At 42.1% G+C, this 26,497-nt stretch overlaps 1 protein-coding gene across 3 annotated transcripts in view; it reads left to right on the top strand.

The window, feature by feature from the left end:
- The window catches only part of LOC140482244 (uncharacterized), a 53,679-nt gene that overhangs the window by 756 nt on the left and 26,426 nt on the right, over positions 1-26,497 (top strand). Inside the window, exons 2-4 of one of the 3 annotated variants that reach the window (XM_072579377.1) lie at positions 445-582; positions 2,117-2,331; positions 9,532-14,492. In XM_072579377.1, coding sequence (XP_072435478.1) covers positions 10,296-11,756 — 1,461 coding nt within the window. In that variant the 5' untranslated portion in view covers positions 445-582; positions 2,117-2,331; positions 9,532-10,295 and the 3' untranslated portion in view covers positions 11,757-14,492. Of the gene's footprint in view, positions 1-444; positions 583-2,116; positions 2,332-9,531; positions 14,493-26,497 lie in introns of those variants that run through there. The other 2 variants (XM_072579378.1, XR_011961695.1) reach the window with 2 other exon arrangements.

Below are 26,497 nucleotides of genomic sequence, written 5' to 3'. Positions count from 1 at the left end.
CGTACATAATCACTAAAGCAGTTTGGTTCTGTACAGTAGCACATGAAAAAACAAAATTTAGTTGGACTCTATCCAGCAAACAATCCCAACGCATATTCAAGATATCCAGTCGGTTTCGCAACTGTTTCTACCCTACTGTTGTTAGAATACTGAATGGCTTCACAAACTCTTAACATTCGCATGTACCTCTGTTTTTGTTTTTGCCTCCATTTACCAATTATTTACTATCTATGCTACTTAACTATGTGATGCAAGACAAAGCTTTTCATTGTGCCTCTGTACACGTGACAATAAATTCAGTTCAATTCATATCCACTATCATCCAAGATGGTGGCAGAATAGGACTCTCCAGCCAGAGCTCCTCTGATCTGCATGCTCTTTTTCTATTTTTTTTCTTTTTTCTGGAGTGCTTTTTTAAACTTTTAACTTTTTAAACTTGCTCAGTGGGGATGGAAGAAGTGAGTCCCGGACCGAAGGCGAGTGCGGGAGACAAATCCCAGACTGGAGGTTGGCGTGGGAGTCAAGTCCTGGGCTGGAGGTTGGCACAGGAGGAGAGTCACAGATCGGAGGCTGATTTGGGAGGTGAGTCCCAAGAGGCGAGTCCTGAACTGGAGGTGGGTACAGGGAGGCGAGTCCCAGACCAGAGGCTGGCATACGAGACGTGTCCCAGACCGGAGGCCGGCATGGGAGGTGAGTCCCAAACAAAAGGCCAGTGTGGGAGGTGAGTCCCAAACTGGAGGCTGATGTGGGACGTGAGTTCCAGAAGCAAGCCTTGGACCGGCGATGGGCAGGTTCAAGGCCAGAGGTCAGCATGGGAGGTAGGTCCTGGAGGTGAGCCCTAGACTGGAGGCCAGTGCAGGAGGTGAGTCCCAGACCGGAGGACGATGTGAGAGGCAAGTCCTGGACTGGAGGCGGGCACGGAGAGGTGAATCCCAGGCCGGACTGCGGAGCAGGAGGCAAGGCACCGTGCAAATGGGAAGCAAGGCCTTGAGCTTTGAAGCCCAATAAGGTCTGGAAACTTGGCCTGGTGTGGTCTGGAGGCTAGGTGCTGGCACAGACTGGGGTGAAAGGACTGCAAATCGAGCACTTTTTTTCCTTTTTATTCTTATGCTGGACTTTTATTTATTTTCAATGTTGTACCAAATACTCCAGTATCTGTGCTCAGGTATCTTGTACCTAAGATGGTGCCATAAGTTGCGACATTGCAAACTTCTCACTGCACTTATTCGAGTGTATGTGACAATAAAGCTAATTCATTCATACAATCATTTAAAGTCAGAGAGTCATAGAGATGTACAGCACAGAAACAGACCCTTTGGTCCAACTCGTCCATGCCTACCAGATATCCCAACCCAAACTAGTCCCACTTGCTAGCACATGGCCCATATCCCTCCAAACCCTTCCTATTCGTATACCCATCCAAATGTCTCTTAAATTTTGCAATTGTACCAGCCTCCAACACTTCCTCTGGCAGCTCATTCCATACCCATACCACCCTCTGTGTGAAAAGGTTGCCCCTTAGGTCTCTTTTATATCTTTCCCCTCTCACCCTAAACCTATGCCCTCTAGTTCTGGACTCCCCCACCCCAGCAAAAAAAACTTTGTCTATTTATCCTATCCATGCCCCTCATGACTTTATAAACCTCTGTAAGGTCACCCCTCAGCCTCCAACGCTTCAGGGAAAACAGCCCTAGCCTATTCAACCTCTCCCAATAGCTCAAATCCTCCAACCCTGGCAACCCTGGTAAATCTTTTCTGAACCCTTTCAAGTTTCACAATATCTTCACCGTGTGGGCGGCACGGTGGCACAGTGGTTAGCACTGTTGCCTCACAGCGCCTGAGATCCGGGTTCAATTCCCGCCTCAGGTGACTAACTGTGTGGAGTTTGCACGTTCTCCCCGTGTCTGCGTGGGTTTCCTCCGGGTGCTCCGGTTTCCTCCCACAGTCCAAAGATGTGCAGGTTAGGTGAATTGGCCATGCTAAATTGCCCCTAGTGTTAGGTAAGGGGTAAATGGAGGGATATGGGTGGGTTGCGCTTCGGCGGGGCGGTGTGGACTTGTTGGGCCGAAGGGCCTGTTTCCACACTGTAAGTAATCTAATCTAATCTTTCCGATAGGAAGGAGACCAGAATTGCATGCAATATTCCAACAGTGGCCTAACCAATGTCCTTGTACAGCCGCAACATGACCTTCCAACTCCTGTACTCATTACTCTGACCAATAAAGGAAAGCATACCAAACGCCTTCTTCACTATCCTATCTATCTGTGAGTCCACTTTCAAGGTGATATGAACGTGCACTCCAAGGTCTCTTTGTTCCTAGGACCTTACAAGTAAGTGTATAAGACCTGCTAAGATTTGCTTTCCCAAAGTGCAGCACCTCACATTTATCTAAATTAAACTCCACCTGCCACTTCTCAGCCATTGGCCCATCTGATCAAAGTGAATCTGAGGTAACCTTCTTCGCTGTCCACTACACTTCCAATTTTGGTGTCATCAGTAAACTTACAAACTATACCTCTTGTGCTCACAGCCAATCATTTATATAAATGATGAAAAGTAGTGGACCCAGCACCAATCCTTGTGGCACTTCACTGGTCACAGGCCTCCAGTCTGAAAAACAACCCTCCACCATCACCCTCTGTCTTCTACCTTTGAGCCAGTTCTGTTTCCAAATGGCTAGTTCTCCCTGTATTCCATGAGCCCTAACTTTGCCAGCCAGTCTCCCATGGGGAGCTTTGTCAAATGCGTTACTGAAGTCCACATGGACCACATCGCTCTGCCCTCATCAATCCTCTTTGTTACTTCTTCAAAAACTCAGTCAAGTTTGTGAGTCATTATTTCCCATGCACGAAGCTATGTTGAGTATCCTTAATCAGTCCTTGCCTTTACAAACACATGTACATCCTGTCCCTCAGGATTCCCTCCAGCAACTTGCCCACCACCAACATCAGGCTCACTGGTCTATTGTTCCCTGGCTTGTCGTTCCCTCCTTCCTCAAACAGTGACACCATGTTAGCCAACCTCCAGTCTTCTGGCACCTCATCTGTCACTATTGATGATGCAAATATCTCAGCAAGAAGCTCAGCAATCACTTCCCTAGCTTCCCACAGAGTTCCAGGGTACACCTGATCAGGTCCTGGAGATTTATCCACTTTTTTGCATTTCAAGACATCCAACACTTCCTCCTCTGTAATATGGATATTTTTCAAGATGTCATCATCTATTTCCCTACATTCTATATCTTCCAGGTCCTTTTCCACAGTAAATACTGATGCAAAATACCCGTTTAGTATCTTCCCCATCTCCTGCAGCTCCACACAAAGGCCACCTTGCTGATCTTTGAGGGACCCTATTCTCTCCCTACTTAGCCTTTTGTCCTTTATGTATTTGTAAAAACACTTTGGATTCTCCTTAACTCTATTTGCCAAAGCTATCTCATGTCCCTTTCTGCCGTCCTGATTTCCCACTTAAGAATATTCCTACTGTCTTTATACTCTAAGGATTCACTTGATTTATCTTGCCTCTACCTGATATATGCTTCCTTCTTTTTCTTAACCAAACCCTCAATTTCTTTAGTCATCCAGCATTCTGTATACCTACCAGCCTTTCCTTTCACCGTGACAGGAATATACTTTCTCTGCAATCTCGTTATCTCATTTCTGAAGGCTTCCCATTTTCCAGCCATCCCTTTACCTGCAAAAATCTGCACCCAATCAGCTTTTGAAAGTTCTTGCCTAATACCATCAAAATTGGCCTTTCCCAGTTTAGAACTTAAATTTTTAGATCTAGTCTATCCTTTTCCATCACTATTTTAAAACTAATAGAATTATGGTCGCTGGCCCCAAAGTGCTCCCCCACTGACACCTCAGTCACCTGCCTTGCCTTATTTCCCAAGAGTAGGTCAAGTTTTGCACCTTCTTTAGTAGGTACATGCACATACTGAATCAGAAAATTTTCTTGTACACACTTAACAAATTCCTCTCCATCTAAACACTGGCAATCCCAGTCTATGTTTGGAAAGTTAAAATCTCCCACCATAACTACCCTATTATTCTGACAGATAGCTGAGATCTCCTTACAAATTTGTTTCTCAATTTCCCTCTGACTATTATGGGGTGTATAATACAATCCCAATAAGGTGATCATCCCTTTCTTATTTCTCAGTTCCATCCAAATAACTTCCCTGGATGTATATCTGGGAATATCCTCCCTCAGTACAGCTGTAATGCTATCCCTTATCAAAACACCACTGCCCCTCCTCTATTGCCTCCCTTTCTGTCCTTCCTGTAGCATTTGTATCCTGGAACATTAAGCTGCCAGTCCTGTCCATCTCTGAGCCATGTTTCTGTAATTGCTATGATATCCCAGTCCCATGTTCCTAACCATGTCCTGAGTTCATCTGCCTTTCCTGTTAGGCCTCTTGCATTGAAATAAATGCAGTTTAATTTATCAGTCCTATCTTGTTCTCTGCTTTGTCCCTGCGTGCCCTGACTGTTTGACTTGCCTTTGTTCTCAACTCTACCAGTCTCAGATTTATCTCTTTCCTCACTATCTCCCTGGGTCTCTCCCCTCCACCACCACCACCATCCCCGCGCTTCCCCCGACACCTTACTAGTTTAAATCCTCCTGAGCAGCTCTAGAAAATCTCCTTGCCAGTATATTAGTCCCCTTCCAAATTAGGTGCAATCTGTCCTTTTTGTACAGGTCACTTCTACCCCAGGAGAGCTTCCAATGATCCAAAGATGTGAATCCTTCTCCCATACACCAGCTCCTCAGCCATGCATTCATCTGCTCTATTCTCCTATTCTGCCCTCACTAACTCGTTAGCACCGGGTGTAATCCAGATATTACTACTCTCAAGGACCTCCTTTTAAAATACCCGCCTAACTCTGTAATCCCCCTTCAGATATCTTACCTGTATAAGATTATACTTGCACACATTTGAGGCACTGAGAGGGTCCAATGACTGAACAGACCTCCATTTAACTTTGGCAGAAAGACCTTAGACAATGGTCTTTCCCCATTGCGCCTTCGTGGCAGCTGCCCCAAGTTTTAGTGAGCCTCTCAGCACCTAGTCTTGGACCTTGGAATGAGCTATTCTGAAACACACAGTTGAGGTCAACTCCTTGCTCTGGAAGACCAACAAGTTTTGGGCAGACCAAAGAGAGTCTTTCACCCAGTTGATGGTCCTCCAGGCACAGTTTTTTCAGAGAGTTTTCGAAAATTTATGTGGGCCCCTCTATACCATTTACCAGTGGTTAGTTCTCTATATAACATAGTCTTGGGCAGGTGACTGCCCTTCATCTGGGAAATGTGATCCCCAACCCCCACCTCCCATACACAACCCCCCACAAACCCACAACCCCCCAACTCCCCCAAGCATTTGGCTGACGAAGTTAGCCGTTTCCATAACTTGAATGTTTATGATGCACCTCAAGCAGTTTGTCTCGAGCCTGTTGCAGAGATAGCATTAGTGAAGGCACTCTGGATGGCGTACATGTCAGCAGTATATAACTCAATGCCATACAGATGAGTAGTGAAATCTAAGACTTTGTGCACTTTCAGTTTACTCTGTGCTGTAAAGACTGTAGTTGCTCCACACACGTTTGCAGAATCTGCTGAAGGTGCTGTTTTCTTTATTAAGCCAATGTCTACTTCTGTCTCTATGGTGGTGTCAAAGGAGCTAGCATTCATCTTGGTTCCCTCAATGCCAATGCTTACTGGTCTGCATTCCCCATTGTGTGCAGGCTGATGCAGTATGTTTGTTTTCTTTTAGTGTAAAGGATCATACCATTTCAGAAAAATGTGCTTTAATATGATGCAGCTCTGACTGATTATTGGCTAGAAGAGCACCATCATCAACTAAAAAATGTTCACAGATGAGGTTTCCTGTCTTTGTGTGAGTCTGAAATGTCTGAAGGAGGATGAAAAGACCTCCATCAGTCCAGAAATATGCGTAAACTCTGTCACCTTTCAGGTCTTCTATGTCTATAGCAACATCATAGTGAAAAAGATGGCGAATAAGATCAGGGCTTGCACATTCATTTGCTTCACACCATTGGAGATCTGGAAGGGATTTGAGAGATTGCTGTTGTGCTTGACTTGTTTGTACTAATTTCTATGAAACTGCTTTGCCGTGGCCAAGAACCTCTATGGGCATCCATGTTTTTCAAGGAATTTCCAAAGCCCATCTGTACTCACAGTGTTGATTAACTTGGTGAGTCTACAAAAGTGATGTGCAATCTCAAAACACCTTTCTTATATTTGTCTGAATGCAATTACCAAGCCTTTGGTTCCTCTTTTGCTCTGAAATCTCATTGACTATCTGTTGGTGATTGTTTGTTGCAGTGTTGGGCACAAACCTGCTCATAAGTACTTCAACCAGACTCTTCTCAGTCAATCAGAAGAAGGGTAATTGCACAGTAGTTGGATCATTTTCGTTTTTCTTTGTTGTTGTACAAGATGTTGATAATAGCATCAGGACGATCTTGTGGACTCCAGCCATGTTCTCAATAGACATTGAAAAATTCAAGGAGCATGGTATGTAGGGTAGGGCCACCATGCTAAAAATCATCAGGTTGAATTCTGTCAACTCCAAGGATTTTGTTCTTCATCTAGTTGATAGGCAATTTGAGCTGTCACAAAGTTTGTTTTTGGCAGTTGTTGGTTTGGTTGATAGTAGTATCATACACTTTCACTTAGCATTGAAAAGTATTTCAGAGTTCTCTGATCAGTGATTGTTTGGTGTGCCCTGTCTTGCCATTGGTACTTCTCAGGGTTTTGGTTTGATATACTGGTCCATTGACAGATCTGAGTGTTTCATAGAAGCTTCTTATGTCACTAGTTTCAGGATATGGTTGATTTCTCTTTCTCTCTGCAAGTGCGATCCATCAATCGTTTTGAATATTCTCCAGTTTACAGTGAAGGATGCTGCATGTTTGACTTTAGGCTACCTTTTTCTCTTGGCTGGCTAACTGAGCCAGGAATATATTGAGTGATAGAGGTAGTATTCTTAGACTATCAGTCAGCTGTATCCTCCTTGATGGACTGTATTTGGGGCGGCATGATGACGCAGTGGTTAGCACTGCAGCATCACAGCACCAGGGTCCCAGATTCGATTCCAGCCTCGGGTGACTGTCTGTGTGGAGTTTGCGCATTCTCCCTGTATCTGCGTGGGTCCCCTCTCGGTGCTCTGGTTTCCTCCCACAGTCCAAAGATATGCAGTTCAGGTGAATTGGCCATGCTAAATTGCCCAGTGTGTTAGGTGCACTAATCAGAGTGAAATGGGTCTGGATGAGTTACTCTTCGGAGGGTCGGTGTGGACTGGTTGGGCCAAAGGGCCTGTTTCCACACTATAGGGAATCTAATCTAATCACTGTTCATTATCCACATCCAGCCCTTCCCAAGTGGCTGCAAGTATCATGGCATAGCACACTATCTCAGTTCAGGGGTAAAACATAATGAAAGGAGAAATTATGAACATGACACCATCTATGTGGATGTTTTCCTTGATAAAGTTAATTGCCAAGGAAGCAGATTTTCCAGCGATTATCAATCATCATATTCTGAGCCAAGATGTGCTGATGATAATGATTGTTAGTATACCAGCTATGGATTAAATAGTAAAGAAAGAAGGGTAGCCTCAAGCCTTGGTTGGCTGGCTTGATGTGATTTATGCATTGTGTTAATGTAACTGGAAATCAGAGCCTGCTTGGCAAAGATTTTACCATCTAGGTGTTTCCCGTTAATATGAACATTGAAAGGATAGATAGTAGAAAAAGAATAGCAAAATGCTGGAAAAACTATACAGATCACCACATTCCTTAAAATACTAAATATAGTAAAATACTTAAAGATTAAATATGCAATCTAGTACAGAGCTCCAATGGTTTCTTAAGTCCTTCCGCTGCATTTTCTTACTTTTTTTCTCACATTTTCTCACGATGCTGAGAGACACCAGTGACATCTTCCACTCTTCCTGATCTGTTCACAGGCTTCTTCGAACATGTCTTCCCACTGCTGAGGCATGGAAACAAAACCATTCCCCCCTCCAGTGCTCTAATTCAATTCACTTCACATTGCAAATAGCATAATAGGTAAATAGTAACATTGCCTATCATTGTTCCTGCTTCAGCACATCTGCTGAAACCGGCCTCTATGCTTTTGTTACCTCCAGTTTTAACTATTTCAATGCTCCCCTGGCCAACCTTCAAATGCCCATTCTCCAAAAACTGGAACGCATGCAAAACGTTGCTACCCATTTCTCAACTTGTACTCATCACTGTTCACTTGTCATTCCATTGCTTTCTGATACATGTTTGATCCTTTTCCAGCTGTATCTCCACTTCTTTCAATTTTTGTCCATTTCAATCACTTCATCCCCTTATTCTACTGGATCTTTAGATTTAGATCTCTGTAACCTTTTTTCACATCTAAAACTATAAAAGAGCTCTAAGCTCTGGAAGTCCCTTCCTTAATTTTTGTCTCTCCACCTAACCTTTTAAGATGGTCCTTATGGTGTTGTTTATGTCATCTATTTAATACTTATGTACTTGATTTTCAAAATTTTGTTTATAGTACTCCTTTAGAGTGTATTGGAACACTTAAAGGTGTTATATAAAAGCAAATTATTATTGTTCAAACTATCCCTACAGTGTGGAAACAGGCCATTCGGCCTATCAAGTCCACACTGACCCTCCAGAAGCATCCAATCTAGACTAATCCCTCTACCCTGGTAATCCTGCATTTCCCATACCTAATCCACATAGCCTGCATACAATGGGGAATTTAGCAATCCACCTAACCTGCACATCTTTGGACTGTGGGAGGAAACTGGGGCACTAAAAGGAAACCCACGGAGAATTTGCAACCTCCACAGACACACGGAGAATTTGCAACCTCCACCTAGACAATCGCCCAAGGTTAGTATCAAACCCTAGTCCCTGCAACTGTGAGGCAGCAGTGCTAACCACATTGTTGTTCATTTGGGACACTCAGACCTCTAAAAAACAAATGCATAGAAACTGACGGCCATCTAAAGACAAGTAGCAAACATTTTTAATAAATTGGATGAAAAACAATACAATAACTGGTGGACCCATTTCAAATTTTATGGAGTATTACCAAGGACTTCTTGAGTCATGTATGTTGATCTGATTTGATATAATTGAATTAGATCAAATTCGTTGAATCAAAGTAGAATTTTACTATTTTATAGGTAATTTTTGATGTTAGAGGCAGCATCAAATGTTTATTTAAGTTTGTTTGTCTTTTGCTTAATCATGTGAAACATGTTGAAATATTTTGCTACATTAAAGATGCTACATAAATACAAATTGTTAATACATAGAAATGATACCTCTGGTATTATCATTTGTAAATTAAACCAAGTGCACAAAATGTTAAGAAATTCAAGAATATTTTTAAAGAAAATAAAAGTATGTAGCATAATGAACAAAATATGAACATTTTTCTCTCCACAGATGCTGCCTGATCTGCTGGGTTTCCAACACTTTCTATTTTTGTTTCAGGTTTAAGACACATTTCCTTCTTTGGAGGCTTTACGAGGGGCAGGCTAATGAAGGTCTTTTGCCTGAAACGTTGATTTTCCTGCTTCTCAGATGTTGCCTTACCTGCTGTGCTTTTCCAGCACCGCTCTAATCTTGACTCTGATCTCCGGCATCTGCAGTCCTCGCTTTCACCAGGCTGAGAACCAGGTCAACTGCCTACTCCCTGGAAACAAGCAGCTGATTAATAGTAAAGACTCACCTGGGGGCTATTTGGCATTGATGTATTTTGCCATTGATGTCGCCCTTCCAAAATGTGTGTAAAGGTTGCCACCTCAAACAGATCAATCTCTCCATGGCAGGCGAGAAGCCATCAGAGGCTCAGGCATCATAGTCCAAAGTCTTTTAAACGTTGCAACTATACACGCATCTACCACTTTGTCTGTCAGTTCATTCCACATATGAACCACCCTTTGTGTGAAAAAGTTGTCCCTCAGGTCCCTTTTAAATCTTTCTTGTCTCACTTTAAAAGTATGCCTAGGGAAACAATCTTTGCTATTCACCTTACCTATGCCCCTGATGTTTTAATAAACCTTAATATGGTCACCCCTCAACCTCCTATGCACCAGTGAAAAAAGTCCTGCCCCACTGAACTCATTTCTACTTACCTCGACACTGTCCTATCCCTCCTTGTCCAGAAACTCCCCACATACGTTCGAGACACCATCCACGCCCTCCACCTCCTCCAAGACTTCCGTTTCCCCGTCCCCCAACGCCTCATCTTCACTATGGATATCCAATCTCTCTACACCTCCATCCACCATGACCAGGGCCTTCAAGCCCTCCGTTTTTTCATCTCCCGACGTCCCCAACAGTACCCTTCCACCGACACTCTCATTCGTTTGGCCGAACTGGTCCTCACCCTTAACAATTTCTCCTTCGAATCCTCCCACTTCCTCCAGACCAAAGGGGTAGCCATGGGCACACGTATGGGCCCCAGCTATGCCTGTTTCTTTGTTGGCTACGTAGAACAGACAACCTTCCGTAATTACACCGGCACCACTCCCTACCTCTTCTTCCGCTACATTCATGACTGCATTGGCGCCACCTCGTGCTCCCGCAAGGAGGTTGAGCAATTCCTCAACTTCACCAACACATTCCACCCTGACCTTAAATTTACCTGGACCATCTCTGACACCTCCCTCCTCTTTCTGGACCTCTCCATTAATGACGACCGAATTGACACTAACATTTTTTACAAACCCACCGACTCCCACAGCTACCTGGATTACACCTCTTCCCACCCTACTTCTTGCAAAAATGCCATCCCGTATTCCCAATTCCTCCGCCTCCGCCGTATCTGCTCCCAGGAGGACCAGTTCCATCACAGAACACACCAGATGGCCTCCTTCTTTAGAGACCGCAATTTCCCTTCCCACGTGGTTAAAGATGCCCTCCAATGCATCTCGTCCACATCCCGCACCTCAGCCCTCAGACTCCACCCCTCCAACCGTAACAAGGACAGAACACCCCTGGTTCTCACCTTCCACCCTACCAACCTTTGCATAAACCAAATCATCTGCCGACATTTCCGCCACCTCCAAAAAGACCCCACCACCAGGGATATATTTCCCTCCCCACCCCTTTCCGCCTTCCACAAAGACCGTTCCCTCCGTGACTACCTGGTCAGGTCGATGCCCCCCTACAGCCCACCCTCCCATCCTGGCACCTTCCCCTGCCACCGCAGGAATTGTAAAACCTGCGCCCACACCTTCTCCCTCACCTCCATCCAAGGCCCTACAGGAGCCTTCCACATCCATCAAAGTTTTACCTGCACATCCACCAATATCATTTATTGTATCTGTTGCTCCCGATGCGGTCTCCTCTACATTGGGGAGACTGGACGCCTCCTAGCAGAGCGCTTTAGGGAACATCTCCGGGACACCCACACCAATCAACCACACTGCCCTGTGGCCCAACATTTCAACTCGCCCTCCCACTCTGCTGAGGACATGGAGGTCCTGGGCCTCCTTCACTGCCGCTACCTCACCACCAGACGCCTGGAGGAAGAACGCCTCATCTTCCGCCTCGAAACACTTCAACCCCGGGGGCATCAATGTGGACTTCAAAGGTTTCCTCATTTCCCCTTCCCCCACCTCACTGTAGTTCCAAACTTCCATGAGCACTGTCCCCATGACTTGTCCTACCTGCCTATCTTGTTTTCCACTAATCCAGTCCACCCTCCCTGACCTATCACCTTCATCTCCTCCCCCACTCACCTATTGTACTCTATGCTACTTTCTCCCCACCCCCACTAGCTTATCTCTCCCCCTTTCAGGCTTTCTGCATTTATTCCTGATGAAGGGCTTTTGCCCAAAACGTCGATTTTACTGCTCCTTGGATACTGCCTGAACTGCTGTGCTCTTTCAGCACCACTAATCCAGAATCTGGTTTCCAGCACCCTGAAAAAACTCCCAACCTATCCAGCCTCTTCTTACAACTCAAACTCTCCAGTCCCTACAACATGCTGGTAATTCTTTTCTGATCCCTCACCAATTTAATAATATCCTTACTCTCAGGGCAACCAGGACTGCACACAGTACTCTAAAAGTAGTCTCGCCAACATCCTGCACAACTTCAACATGGTGTCCCAACTTCTGCATTCAATGGTTTGAGCAATAAAGGCCAGCATGCTGGATGGCTTCTCAACCATCCTGTCTAATTGTAATGCAATTTTCAAAGAACTATGTACCTGAACCCCTAGGTCTTGGACCAAGATCAATAAATGTACTATAATAAGAAATGCTCTGCCAATTGCATGTCCAGCTTCATACCTTACTCAATTCACTATGGCAATATAATCCCCTACCAACAGCTGGTATTAATCATAATTCTAGCATTCTTTTTCTCAGATGGAATGAGCTGCCAGAAAAAGTGGTGGAGGCGAGTACAATTACAACGTTTAAAAGGTATCTGGATGGGTACATGAATGGGAAAGATTTAGAGGGTTAAGGGCCAGAAGCTAGCAAATGAGACTGGATTTATTAAGGATATCTGTTCAGCATGGACTTTATGGACTGAAGGGTCTGTTTCTGTGCTGTATATCTCTATGACTCACCATTCATAAATAAGAGGTGCATACTGGTTTACAAAAAAAGTATATGAGCTATGATAATATTGAAGGCACAACATGGCAGAGTGTGGTCTGCAAGATTTCCTGATACCTTCCAATTTCTGCTGCTGCAGGTATCATGTACACATTATGCAGTATGCACAGTATCATTTATACATTCTGCAGTGTGCATACACTGACATTTATTAACCACAGCAGATATATCTCCCAAATGCATTTCATCACACTCACTAAATATTTTCTCTCCTGTGGAATCAAGTTGTGCAAACTGGAAATAATGCGAGCAAACTGATAGGGACAGTTTTGGCTGTGACCCATGGAGAAGATATTGCTTGATATCATTGGTCACAACGCCTAAGGCTGTGGCCAGCAGCAGCATTGGAACCATTCCAAGATAGCAATTGCTTTTACTTAATTCTCCTTTTTACATCCTACTTCCCCCCATTCTAAAATCTCTTTTGATTTACAAGTTGCTGGCAGTCTATAATCTTGCACCTTTTCTGATTTTCAACGGAATACAGGATTGTTTGATTGGTAAAATTAGTTTGGAATGTTTGTTTCTGTGTCCTTTCTTTCAAACATGGTCAAGAGGAAGCATATGTTAGGTTTTGGAAATGGAAATCAAACATGGCCCTTGAGGAGTATGAAGGAAGCAGAAAAGAACTTAAACAAGAAATTAGGAGGGATAGAAGAGGCCATGAAATTTCTTTGGCAAGTAGAATTAAAGAGAATCCCAAGATATTTTATATATATATTAGGAGCAACAGGGTAGCTCAGGAAAGGGTAGCTCCACTGAAGGACAAAGGAAGAAATTTATATATGAAATCAGGGGAAGTGGGTCAAGTTTAGGGTCTGTGGTGGCAGTGAGAGTGTGTTCAGAGAACCTGCGACAGCAGTGGGAGCAAGTTCAGAGGGCCTGCAGCAGCACTGAGACTCAAGGCTTTGGTGAGGGAGGCCCACTTAACTTGCGGAGTTAAGACTACCTTGTAGAGGTAAGACTTGGAGACCTGAATGGCTCCCCCTTTCTTTTTGGCTCTTTGTTTTGTATTTCTGTTTTTTTTAACTCAGGTTTTTGTACCTGAGATCGTGTCAGAGAATGGCAACTTTGTACATTTTTCACAGTACTCCTGTTTTTCTGTGCTTGAATAAAACCTAATTCTAATTCTAATTAATGAGTACTTTGCATTGGTATTCACCAAAGAGAACGACATGGAAGATGGTAAGATTAGGGAGGGGAATATTGATATTTTGGAGCGTGTCAATATTAAGAAGGAGGAACTACTGGGTTTCTTGAAAAAGATTAAGATAGATAAGTCTCCAGGGCCAGATGGGATCTATCCTAAGATACTAAAAGAGATAAGGTAGGAATTTGCTGGGGTTTGACAGAGATCTTTGTATCTTCTTTAGCCACAGGCAAGGTCCCCGAAGACTGGAGAAAGCCAATGTTATTCCTTTGTCCAAGAAGGGTAATAAGAATAATCCAGGAAATTGTAGGCTGGTAAGCCTTACATCACTGGTGGGGAAATAATCAAATAAGACTCTTAGGATCAAGGTTTACTCTTGTGGTTGAAGAAGAATGGACTGATTAGGAATAGTCCAGTATAGATTTATGTTGGGGGAGGTCTTGTCTGACAAACTTGATTGAGGTTTTTGAGGAAGTAATGAAGATGATTGAGAGTAGGGTAGTGGGTATTATCTACTTAGACTTTCCTAAAGCATTTGACAAGCTCCCTCATGGTGGGCTGATCCAGAAGATTAAGTCATATGGCATTTGTGGTGAGTTAGCAAGTTGGATATAAAACTGGCTTGATCATAGAAGGCAAAGGGTAGTTAGGGAAGAGTACTTTTCTGGTTTGAGGGCTTTCACCAGTGATCACAAAGATCAGTGCTGGAACCTCTGTTGTTTGTAATATACATATGCATGAGTTAGACAAAAAAAATGAAGGTGTTCCAATTAGTAAGTTTACAGATGACACAAAAGTTGGTGAAGTTATGGATAATGAGGAAGGTTATCAAAGAACACAGCAGAATATAAACTAGTTGGAAAGTTGGTCTGAGAAATGGCAGATAGAATTTAATCTGAACAAGCGTAAGGTGATATACAGTATTTTGGGAGGTCAAATGAAAGAGGAAAATATACAGTAAAGGGCAGGACCCTGAGGCAAATTTATATACAGAGGGATATTAGATGCAAATTCATAGTTTGCTACAAGTGGCAATAGAAGTGGATATGGTGGCAAAGAAAGCCTTCATAAGTTGGGGCATTGAGTAAAACAATCATGTTACAGTTATATTAGACTTTAGTTAGGGCATATTTGGAGTATTATGTGCAGTTCTGGCCCTACTCTAAAGTGAGGATTTGGAGGCTGTGGAGAGGGTACAAAAGAGGTTTACCAGGATGCTGCCTGTATTGGAGAGTATTAACTGTAAGGAGAGGTTGGACAAACTTAGATTGTTTTCACTAGAGCATTGGAGGCTGAGGGGGGCAATCTGATAAATGCACAAGAACAACTATGAGAGGCATAGATAAGGATGGATGGTGGGAATCTTTTTTCCCAGGATGGAAATGTCAAATATTAGGGAGCAGGATTTAAGGTGAGAGGAGAAAACTTTGAAGGAGATATGTGAGGAATGTTTTATACACAGAGGGTGATAGGTGCTTTGAACACATTGCCAGGGGAGGTGGTAGAAGCAGAGACAATGGCAGTGTTTAAGAGGCATTTAGACAGACACATGAACAGACAGGGAATAGAAGGATACGAACCTTGTGCAAGTGGATGGAATTAGTTGAGAAAAGCATCATGGCCAGAACAAACATGGTGGACCAAAGGGCCTGTTCCTGTGCTGTACTGTTCTATGTTCAATGATCTTGAATAGTCTGATTCGAAAATATTTATCCTGAGGAACTCCTGCAGAAATATATATTCTGGAGCTAAGCTGACTGGCCTCTGACAAGCACAATCATTTTCCTTTGTACTAGGTATGAGCAGAGTAGTCAGAGAGCTTTTTTTCCTAATTCCCACAGACTTCAGTTTTCTTGGGGCTCCTTGATGCCACACTCAGTCAAATGCAGCCTTGATGTCAAGGGCAGTCCTCTCAGCTCCCCATTGGAATTCAATTTTCTCATCTTTGTTTGAACCAAGGCTGTAATGAGATCAGGTACTGAGTGGTCCTGGCAGAGCGCAAGCACCATTGAGCAGGTTACTACTAAGTATTACTTCAGAGTCCTCTTGAAAACGCGTTGTTGAAAAGTGTGGTGCTGGAATGCTCATTTCTGAAGAAGGGCTTATGCCCGAAATGTCGATTCTCCTGCTCCTCGGATGCTGCCTGGCCTGCTGCGCTTTTCCAGCACCACACTTTTCAACTCTGGTCTCCAGCATCTGTAGTCCTCACTTTCTCCTAGTTGAAAACCCGTTCCATCAATTTATTGATGATTGAGAATAGACTGACTGGATATTAATTGGCTAGGTTGGATTTGTCCTGCTTTTTGTGTCGACAACATACTTGGACAATTTTCCACATTGCCAGGTCAATGCCAGTGTTGTAGCCAACATTCCCTTTAAGTTGCATTATGTCTATGCACGGTGATCAACGCAGTTTGTAGCATTGATGACTTGTTCCACAAGTTACTGTGCACAGACTTAAGAGATCCATAAAGGAGAATAAAAGATTCAAGGTTGTAGCTGTACTGGAACTGCTTGGCCAGGGGGGCAAAAACTTCTGAAGCACTTGTCTTCAGTTCTTTTGTCGGAATGCTGACAAGGCCCATAGCTCTTGCAACATCTAATTTCTTCATCCATTTATTGATATCATATGACATGATTCAAATTGCCTGAAGAGTGGTATTTATGATGCTGGAGATTTCTGGAGGAGACCAAGATTCAGCACTTCTGGCTGAAGATTGTTGCAAATGTTTCAGCCTTATCTTCTGATGTGCTGAAAACCAAGTTCTGAGTCTTTACTACCTATGTTTAAAATTATTATTTTTATTTGAGTATTCATTTGACTCCATTGACAATTAAAGTTTCGATACATTTGGCATGATAAAGAATTCCATTAATGCCTTTTTTTTACCTTCACTTTTTACCCCACCTTTTATCTCCTTTCATTGTGGAAAATGATTAAACCTACTTGCACATTACTAATCATCTGTTGATTTTGTGCATCCACCTTCAGTTTCGCATTCTCTTACATGCCATTCCCCTTATCAAACAGCAATATAGTCTTAAAGCAATAGTCTGCAAGGTTGAATAATGGGAATTCATTAGGCTTAGTTGTCTATCATCAAGCCTGATGCACTTACTGCCTGTCTTAACCAAAATTATTACTACTCCAAGATCATCTTGAATAACTCCCTTTTCCACTGTAGGCCATTTCTGGCAATCCGTCTCCCGACAGCACCCATTCCCATTTACCCTCCTGTTTCCATTCTTTTTTGCCTTCATATAGGCCATCCACAATTTAGGCAACTATTTTTTTCTTACTACTCACCTGTCCTCCATTCAACTGTCACTTTACTCTTCTTTGCAGATTCTTTCTCATAGCTTACTTATCCTTTAAGCTACTGATATAGTACTTGAAGCCGACTATTTGCCCCCTGAAATTCTCATCGAAGATCCTCGCAAGACCCTCCGGATCTAACATACCCTAGCCTCCTAACAAATTTCACAACATCCAATATTCCCTGCAACACATTTAAATAACAAAATATTGCCACTGCTGAAAAAAGAGGTCTGGTTTTCATGCAGATCCTCTCTGCCCCTGTTTTCAAGGATTCTTGGGTTCATCAATGGTGCTTCAGAAGAGAAGGTTCCTGCCAAGAAATTTCATGGAGAAAATGTTTCTATAGTTTGGCATTGTTTTTTGGTCTGATCAGGATGAGAAGCATGATCAACAAATCCTGAACTCGAATACATAAACAGCTTGAACCAACCGAACAATAAATGTCCAATTCATCAGATCATATATGTCTGATATATTTATGAACAATGTATGCCCAATTCATGAGTTTGCTCTGCAATTTAGTGAGATGATAGCTGATCTGATAATTGTCAACTTCGTTGTCCTGCCTTTTTACTTTACTGATCAAATATCCATCTGCCTATCTCAGCCATGAATGTACTGAACGACCTAGCCTCAACAGCACTCTGTGGTTAAAAAGTCTCACAGATTCACAACATTCTGAGAGAAGGAATTTCTTCTCATCTGTGTCTTAAATGTGTGACTCCTTATTCTGAGATTATGCCGTCTGATCCTACACTCTTCCACAAGAGGAAACAACATTTACCCTGTCAAATCCTCTAAGAATCTTGTATGCTTCAATAAGGTTGCCACTCATTCTTCTGTATTCCAACAAATGTAGGTCCAATCTACTCAACTTCTTCTCATAAAACACTACCTTCATACATGGTATCAGCCTAGGTAACCTCCAATTCCTCATTGGTTTCTTTAAATAGAAATGACCATCTTAGTAATATCACTTACTGCTGTCTGCTCATTCATTATTTAATGCCAGTGATTCTATGTTGCTTTGATAACAGCTTGTCCCACTTATCTTATTCATTCCATAGATCTTTACCAAATAAGATGGCACCAGTGAATAATCAAAGTGTCTGCTTAGAGTACATAGTGTTACCTTCTAGTGATTAACTGTCATTGCAAATATCTTAAATGATGCATCAAATAATTCTAAAAAATCTATTAATATTCTTTAACTATACAAACTATATGTGACTCCACATATAAGAGTATTGATACACTGCAGAACTTTTCTGAGTCCACTCTTCACTGAGATATATTCTGTGATGGTTCCATTGGTGAAGAACAGAGATTGCATTCAAGACACTTATCTTTTAAATTCAGTGTTTGTTGGGCTTATGACTTCCAGAACCCACACATAGCTATTGACTTTTTATGAATCTGGCAGATTTCTGACTCTTTCTTAGCTTCTTCAACTTTCTTCATAAGATGTACTGCTGTTAGCAGCATGTCTAAAATGAACATCTGTTCTCCTTGCTTGCATGCCACAGCCTGATAATATCTCTGCAAGCAAAGTAACATTCTTTACAGACACGTTAGAGCTGATAGAAGTCATTTCAGGAAGATGCTTTGAAATGACTTGAGATTGGATTCCACTGTAATTTTGTCCCTTCCAAACACATATTAAATTAAAATGCTTACAAGCAAAGAGATTAACTAGATACTTTCTTAATCTGAGCGTAGCATCAGTGTGCACTGATACCTTAGATGCAAATGAAATTAGTTGTCTAGTTGTTCCAAGTTCTGCTTTACTGGCATCATATTGCAAGGTGATTTCATCACTGATGTCTTAGTACCTCAGTACCAGTTTAGATATTGTTCGTTATTTGATGTTAGTGAATGATGCTTATTGTTCTGTGCCCAATACAAGTTCTAAGCAGTGTGTTTGCATAGATTTTCACTGTTTAAGCAAAATTAAGCAAAACCTTGATCAAGAGTTTACAAATCCAACAAATCATGAACTGCTTTAATATCTGTTGGTTGTTGCATCCCTGCTATAGCTCTTATCTTGTCAGATCCAATATAGAATTGTTTTACTGTCATGACATGACTTATGAGGCATTTACAATTGCTTCTTTTTCTTGTTAAGCTTCAGTTTCACCTGGTGTGCTGTCTTGAGCAGTTGCAGCAGATTATAATTGTGATCTGAGATGGCTTCTTATATTGTTTCTCCGAATCCATAGGTTAGTAGATCATCCATAATAGCTTCCATTCCACGATGATGACTGATTACATATTGTCTGTATTAGTACACTGCGGGTGTACGTAGCAGAAATGCTAAATGACATGCACAACCATGTCTATGCCATGAATATTGTCCAGAATGTAATTTAAAAACTGCTGCTTTCACTCACCTTTGCTTGACAGTAAGTTTCCTTCACATCAAGGGTAGTGATGATCTTTGCCTTGACAAGTGGTGACAGCAAGGATTGTGAGATATCTTCAAAATTTTATTGAGACCCTTTTGATCATGCTGCTAACCCTGTGTGTAGGAGTTGTCACTTTATTGATTACTCCCTTCTTTTCCATCTCTTCCATTTTATCTTTCAAGCTGGACTCGAGGACAGCTGGAACTCTCCACAGTAGATACTACATTGGTCTTGTACTTTCATGCACTTTGAGATGGTATTCATCAGGAGGGCATCTAAGACTTGCAAAAACATCTTTGTAAACTTCTGTGATCTTTTCAATGGTCAGTAGCTTCATGAACTGTGAAGAACAGCAAATCTCTTATGGCATTTTTAAGGTTAGCAGTCCAAACTTTAGTCATGTTTCAGCTGGAATTGGAACGCTAGATCTTCAATCTTTTATTGTACTGGGCTTTCAGCTTGTTTGTCATCTTGACATGAATATTGTTTTATCACGTAGCCTTTGAGGGTTTTCATTTTGGGTCACCATCTTGAGTGAATTTACAGGGATCTGTCAAGTTATACAAATATCTGTTGTCCATCTGACAGTTCATTAAATCTCTTCTTCTGCAGCCATAATGCTCAGTCACAAACTCTTTATCAATTTTAAAGCGGATGACACCAACCGGTTGTGTGGCATAAAATGATTTGGGGAGGTAATGCTGCAGTGGTAAAGTCACTGGACTAGCTAAACCGGAATCCCAAACTAATTTTCTGGGGAGATGGGTTGGAATTTCCCTATGGTAACAACCAGTCAAAAAAAGACTGGAACAAGAAACTAACCAAATGGTAACCATGTAACCACTGTTGATTATCATAAAAACCCATATAGTTCTTGAATGACCTTTAGGAGAGGAAATCTGCCATTCTTACCTGGTCTGGCCTACATGTGACTCTAGATACACAGAAATGTGGTTCATGCTTAATTGCCCTCTAGCAATTAGCGAAAGGCAATAAATGTTGGCCTAGCTAATGACACTCATATCACATGAATAAATTTTAAAAACTCACAATCATTGGCTTATATCTTGCTTGCAGCTGTCTTTATAGGTTTATTTGCTACTTTTCAGTTAAACACGTTATACAATGTAAGTCAGCTTTTTTCAGTTATGGAACATGGCTTCTCACACTGCTTTTCTGATGTCTGATGTCTCTGCAATATTTACATCCTGTCCCCTGAAGTGACTGTAATGAGATCAACCAGGTGGACCTCATAGAAAACTAGATCCCTGATTGGGGCTGTTAAGCTGATCCAATCAGGGAGCCCTGGCTGACAGATAAGAACAGGAATGTCAGACATCCTGTTCATTTTAGAGCTAACCCTGAGGCAGCCGGAATCAGTGTCAAGGGCTCCCCATGAGTAAATAAAGAATGACTTTGTGATGGGATGCTGGCCTCCGTGGAGTTATTTTAATTAGAGAAAAGAACGCTCCTAAAGAAATTCACTTGTGACAGTGTCTTTGAGTTGGGCTAAACATTTCTAACATCATGCTGTTATTTGGGCAGTTTTGAGTCGTTTGAGCCTGCTATCGAAGACTGGGCCCAATAGGTGGAAAGGATTATTAATTCTTCCAGGCAAATGACATTAGAGCAAATGAAAAGCAATGAGCAATTCTCCCACAGCTTTTTCGTTTATTCGGAGCTAAGCTTTCCCTGAGGCAGCAGATACTAATACCTTTCAGGAATGGACAGATTTAGTTACGGAATATTACGACCAAGCCTCCTCTAATTCTGAGGCATTATAAGTCTTACTTGGCACTTTGAGAACCAGGGGTATCTGTAAAAGTATTTTTGAAGAGGTTAAGATGATTGGCAGAGGCACATGACTTTTGTTTACCCCTTAATGACAGACAGTTTGGTTTGTGGAATTAACGATATAGCCAGGCAAAAGCACCTACTGCCTGAAGCCCAGCTGGACTTCAAACAGGCACTACAACAGACTTTATCACTAGAAAATGCTGCAAGTGGAGCATTTGAGATACAGGGTATTCTGATGGAAGTGGATGCCCTTGTCAATCTGATTGAGCTTGGAGAACACCACTTGAGTGAAGTCAATTGCATAGCCTCACTCAGGAGATGTCCTGAAATGATAGACTGTAGGTCAGCAAAACCCCAAAACAATGCCAAGTCTCTGCCAAATGGTTAAATTTTTCTTCAAGGTCTGGGCTGGCAAACTGCCCAATGAAAGTAGTTGCTGCTTATATGTGGACTTGATACAGCAAAAGGATCTAAATGGAGTAAGAGAACTCATAGGCTGGTATCCAGGAGGGTGCACATTCTGGAAAGTCCACCTATATCTGGCTTAGAACTGTTAAATTGCTTATTAAATCAGAACTAATAAAATAAAAGAATGGTCACCTGGTTCTAACGGTGGTTGATATTGGCTTGGCCATTTCAGTGATCATAAAACCATTCTTTAATAAAATTTGCTCTGGGCTCCAGTCCTTAAGTTTGTGCAAGACCTTGGCTAGACTGAGAACCTATACCTGGGAGCCTTTACAGATTAAGGGTACAACTTTGGTTCTGATCTCTCATGTGAAGCAGTTGGTTCAGTTATCACTGATTATAGTAAAGGCTCGGGCCCAAGCTTGATGGGCAAAATTCGTTGAAAAAGATTCACCTAGATTGGCTCAGCACTTTTTCGTTAGAAAATGGCTGCCTGAGTGAAGTTCTAATTAATTATCCGGATGTTTTTCAGGAAGATGTGGGGACTATCAAAGGAGCCGAGGCCACTGTGCATATTGATCAGGAAGCAATTCCATGATTCCACAAGGCCAGCCTATTTGCCTTATGGGCAAAAGTACAGGCAGAAATCAGAAGGTTGGAAAGTGAAAGAATTACCAAACCAGTCCAGCTAGTTGAATGGGCCACATCAGTTGGACTGATTGTGAAGTCTGATTGGAGTGGTTTGCCTTTGTGGGAACTTTAAACAAATGGTAAACCACATTTTTGTAGCTGGATAAATACCCAAGCCATTGCATAGAGAATTTATATGCAAAGCTGGCAGGGAAGATGTCCTTCACAAAGCTGAACATGAGCCATGCGTACATGCAATTGCAGTTAGTTGAGGATTCCCAGAGGTATGCTACAATTAATACCCATAAAGGTTTGTGCCAATAAAAGAGACTGCCATTTGGGGTATTGTCAGCCTGTGCAATTGTTCAGTGAACAATGGAGAACATTTTACAAGGTCTACTCCAGGTCTCATTTATTTAGTTGACATGCCAACAACAGGGAAGTCCAACAAAGAACACTTAGGGAACTTGGGCATAGTCCTTAGACATTTGTATAAGGTGGGTGTATGCCTTAGAAGGGAAAAAAAAACATATATGCCAGGCACCCCAAGTGACCTGTTTGGGCTACAGAGTTGACAAGACCAGGTTACACCCCTTGGAAGATAAAGTGAGGGCAATCAAAGGTATCCTGACTCCCATGTCTGTACCAGAGCTTAAGTCTTTTCGTAGGCTGGTGAATTATTGCAGAAAGTTCATACATAACCTGGCTTCCATCCTGCCACCTTTGCATCAGCTTCTAAAGTGTCAGCCTTGAAAATAGTCATGTAGCTAAGTTATAGCTTTCTGAGAAGTGAAGAAATAGCTATCATCCTTGAAGGAGTTTTCACACTACGATCCCAAGCGAGTTCTGGTATTGACATTTGATGTCTCCCCATACAGTTTTGTGGTAGTATTAGCTCATAGGAGATGAATGCCCAATAGTGTATGCATGTAGAACTTTGGCTAATGCAGAGCATAAATATGCCTAGATAGAGAAGGAAAGTTTGGTGGTCATATTTGGAGTCAGGAAGTTCCACCAACACCTTTAAAAATGTAAATTTGTAACAGTAATAAACCACAAACTACTGCTAGGTCTACTTAAAGCAGACAAGGCAGTGCCGCTCATAACTTCAGGTGAGCTCTAATACTAACTATGTATTTTTACAAGTTGGAGCACCGTCCAGGAGGACAAGTAGCAAATGTGGACACATTCAACTGCCTCCTTTTGGCAGATATGCCACTGGTGGTGCCATCACTGGAAGAGTCCACAATGGTTTTAAATTTTCTGGACATACTTTGATTTGATTTATTACTGTCACATGTACCGAGGTATAATAAAAAGTGTTGTGTTACATGCTTTACAGGCAGATCGTGTTATACAAATGCATCTGGATAACAGAACAGAGTGCAGAATACAAAGTTGATTTCTCTCTGCACAATTAACATTAAAGAAGTCCATTCAAAAGTCTGATGAACAGTGGGTCAAAGCTATTCTTGAATCTGTTCATACATGTATATGAACTTTTATATCTTGTGCCCAACAGAAGATGTTGGAAGAGCGTATAACCAGAGTAGGAGGGTTTTTTCAATATGTGGGTTATTTTCTCAAACCAGTGGGAAGTATTGATGAAAATGGATAGGAGGCTGGTTTGCATGATGGATTGGGCTGTGTTCACAACTCTCTGCAGTTTCATTTTTGGCTTCCAGTCACAGCTGACAATAGTCAGATTTTGGAAACAGAAAGATTCAATCCTGGCAAAACTGAAACAGCTGGTGGTGATGGGGGAAACAAAAGGGCCACCATAATTAGAATTTAAACCTCTTTGGACTAGGAGAGACCAGATCACAAAAGAGGATGACATATTATTGTGGAAAGCAAGAGTGATTGTCCCAAGCAAAGGTCACCATCAGATACTGGCTGAACTCCACCAGGATCATCCAGAGTGTTCAACATGAAGATTTTGGTGAGATGTTATGTCTGGTAGCCCGGATTGGATGCAGGTATAGCCGTGTTTGTGGGGCAGTGCCCAGAGTGACAATAAGGACAAAAATTGCTGATAGCAGCTCCGTCACATTTTGTGAGAATGGCTGGATAAACCCTGGATTCAGTTACAAGTCAACTGTACAGGTATTTTCATGGGTTCAATGTTCTTTGTCATTGTAGACACTCACTCAAAATGGCTGCACGTGCATAGAGTTCATTTGTCAAACACGGGGACAACAATTGAAAAACTGCATGCATCTTTTGCAATTCGTGGACTCCTGGAAGTGTTGGTCACAGATAATTGGCCATCATTCAAGAGCAGGGAAATTGAGTATTTTGTAAAGTCGAATGGTTTTCGACATATAAGAATAGCTCCATACCATCCATTTGTCAATGGTTTGAACAGAAACAGTAGCCAAACTTTGAAGGCAAATTTAAAGAAACAGCCTACAACTTCACTAGATACCAAACTGTCTAAGTTCCTATTTGTTTATAGGACCACCCTTCATGCAACTACAGGGATAGCTCCAGCAGAGTTGCTAATGGGGAAAGATTTCACATCAGGTTAAATCTGATCTTCCCAGACCTGAAGGGGAACAGTGAAACAGCACCAGGAATGTTAAGTGAGAGAGACCGCTTATTTCAGGGGACAAAATTTGGTACAGAAACTATGGGAATGGCCCAGCATGGGTAAGAGGCATGGTTGACGTGAGGTCAGGTCCAATGACATATAAAGTTGGGTGGGCACGACAGTCTTGAACAAGTGCATGGACCGTATGAAAACTGCAAACTTGCAAGCAGTGTGGGAGCAAAATGTGCCTGACTCCATGACAGCTTTTCCGACTGTTCCAGAAATTGTGGGTTCTCCCTCTCCATCAAATGTTGAAAATACCTTGGAATCTGAGATAGACACTGCAGATGTCACCGCCTGAAGAAGAGAATGAGTTTCTTCTGAGATGCTTCGGGGAAGAACTACTCTGCATGATACACCACCTGTATCAGGCAGAATTGAAGAAACCTGATCCAGTGCTTAAATGCCCCAGGAGGAGTTGTAAGAAACAAAGTTGGCCTATGTCCTGGAACTCAGAGGGGAAGGAGGTCAGCCAGGTGGACCTCATACAATATGAACCAAAAACAGAAATTGCTGGAAAAGCTCAGCAGATCTGGCAGCATTTGTGACGAGAAATCAATTAACATTTTGGATCTGGTGACCCTTCCTCAGAGTGGAAAATAGAATGAATTCCCTAATTGGAGCTGATAGTCTGTGCCATTCAGGGAGCCCTGGCTGACAGAGAAGAACAGGAATGTCAGACATTCTGTTAATTCTTAGGGCTGGCTCTAAGGGAACTGGATCAGTGTCAAGGACTCTCCACATGTAAATAAAGGATGACTTGGTGACTGGATATCAGCCTCTGTGGAGTTATTTCATCTTTTGGCCTTTATCTTCCATCTCATACCCTCTTGAATATTTCAGTTGAAACTGCCCCACATTGTGTATTCCAGATCCAAATCTCTAATTGTGTGAAAAGGATTTTTCTCACATTATATTCTTATTTTGGCAAATCTCTGCAAATTTGTAGTTTGTCATTCTCATCCCTTTTTCTACCTATCTACCGCATCCAGAACTTTCATGCTTATGAAAACTTCTATTAGATTTCATATTAGTCTCCTTTTCTCCAAGGACAGAGAAAAGTCCATACGTCTTCCAACTATCCTCATAACTGAAGTTTCTCATCCCTAGATACATTATTGTAAATCTCATCTGCTCTCTCCAATGCATTCACATCCCTCCTATAGAGCAGTAACCAAAACTGTACACAGTATTCTGGATGAGGTCTAACAAGTATAAGTTCAGCATAACATCAGAGGTTTAGCTCATGCTGATTGCTTTCTTGAGAGCAAATGTCACCTTTCTCAGATGTCAACACCTCTTACCTCTTATGCCTAAGGCAATTATATCTCTCATGAAATCAACTTTCACTATTTCGAACTCTCAGAAGTTAACTAGATGTATTAGTACGGTCACATACTGATTAATAATGTCTTTCTCCCTTTAACCTCTGATGTTGAATAAGCACCTTCATATGGTTTTCAAAGCATATCTTCGAAGCCTACAAAATCCCTTATCTGGCTTTACTATGTCTCAATGAGA

The sequence above is a fragment of the Chiloscyllium punctatum genome, chromosome 10 (genome assembly GCF_047496795.1).
Source record: "Chiloscyllium punctatum isolate Juve2018m chromosome 10, sChiPun1.3, whole genome shotgun sequence".
NCBI classification, from domain to species: domain Eukaryota; kingdom Metazoa; phylum Chordata; class Chondrichthyes; order Orectolobiformes; family Hemiscylliidae; genus Chiloscyllium; species Chiloscyllium punctatum.
Note: the sequence above shows the minus strand (reverse complement) of the source record. Positions and strands in the feature narration are given on the sequence as shown.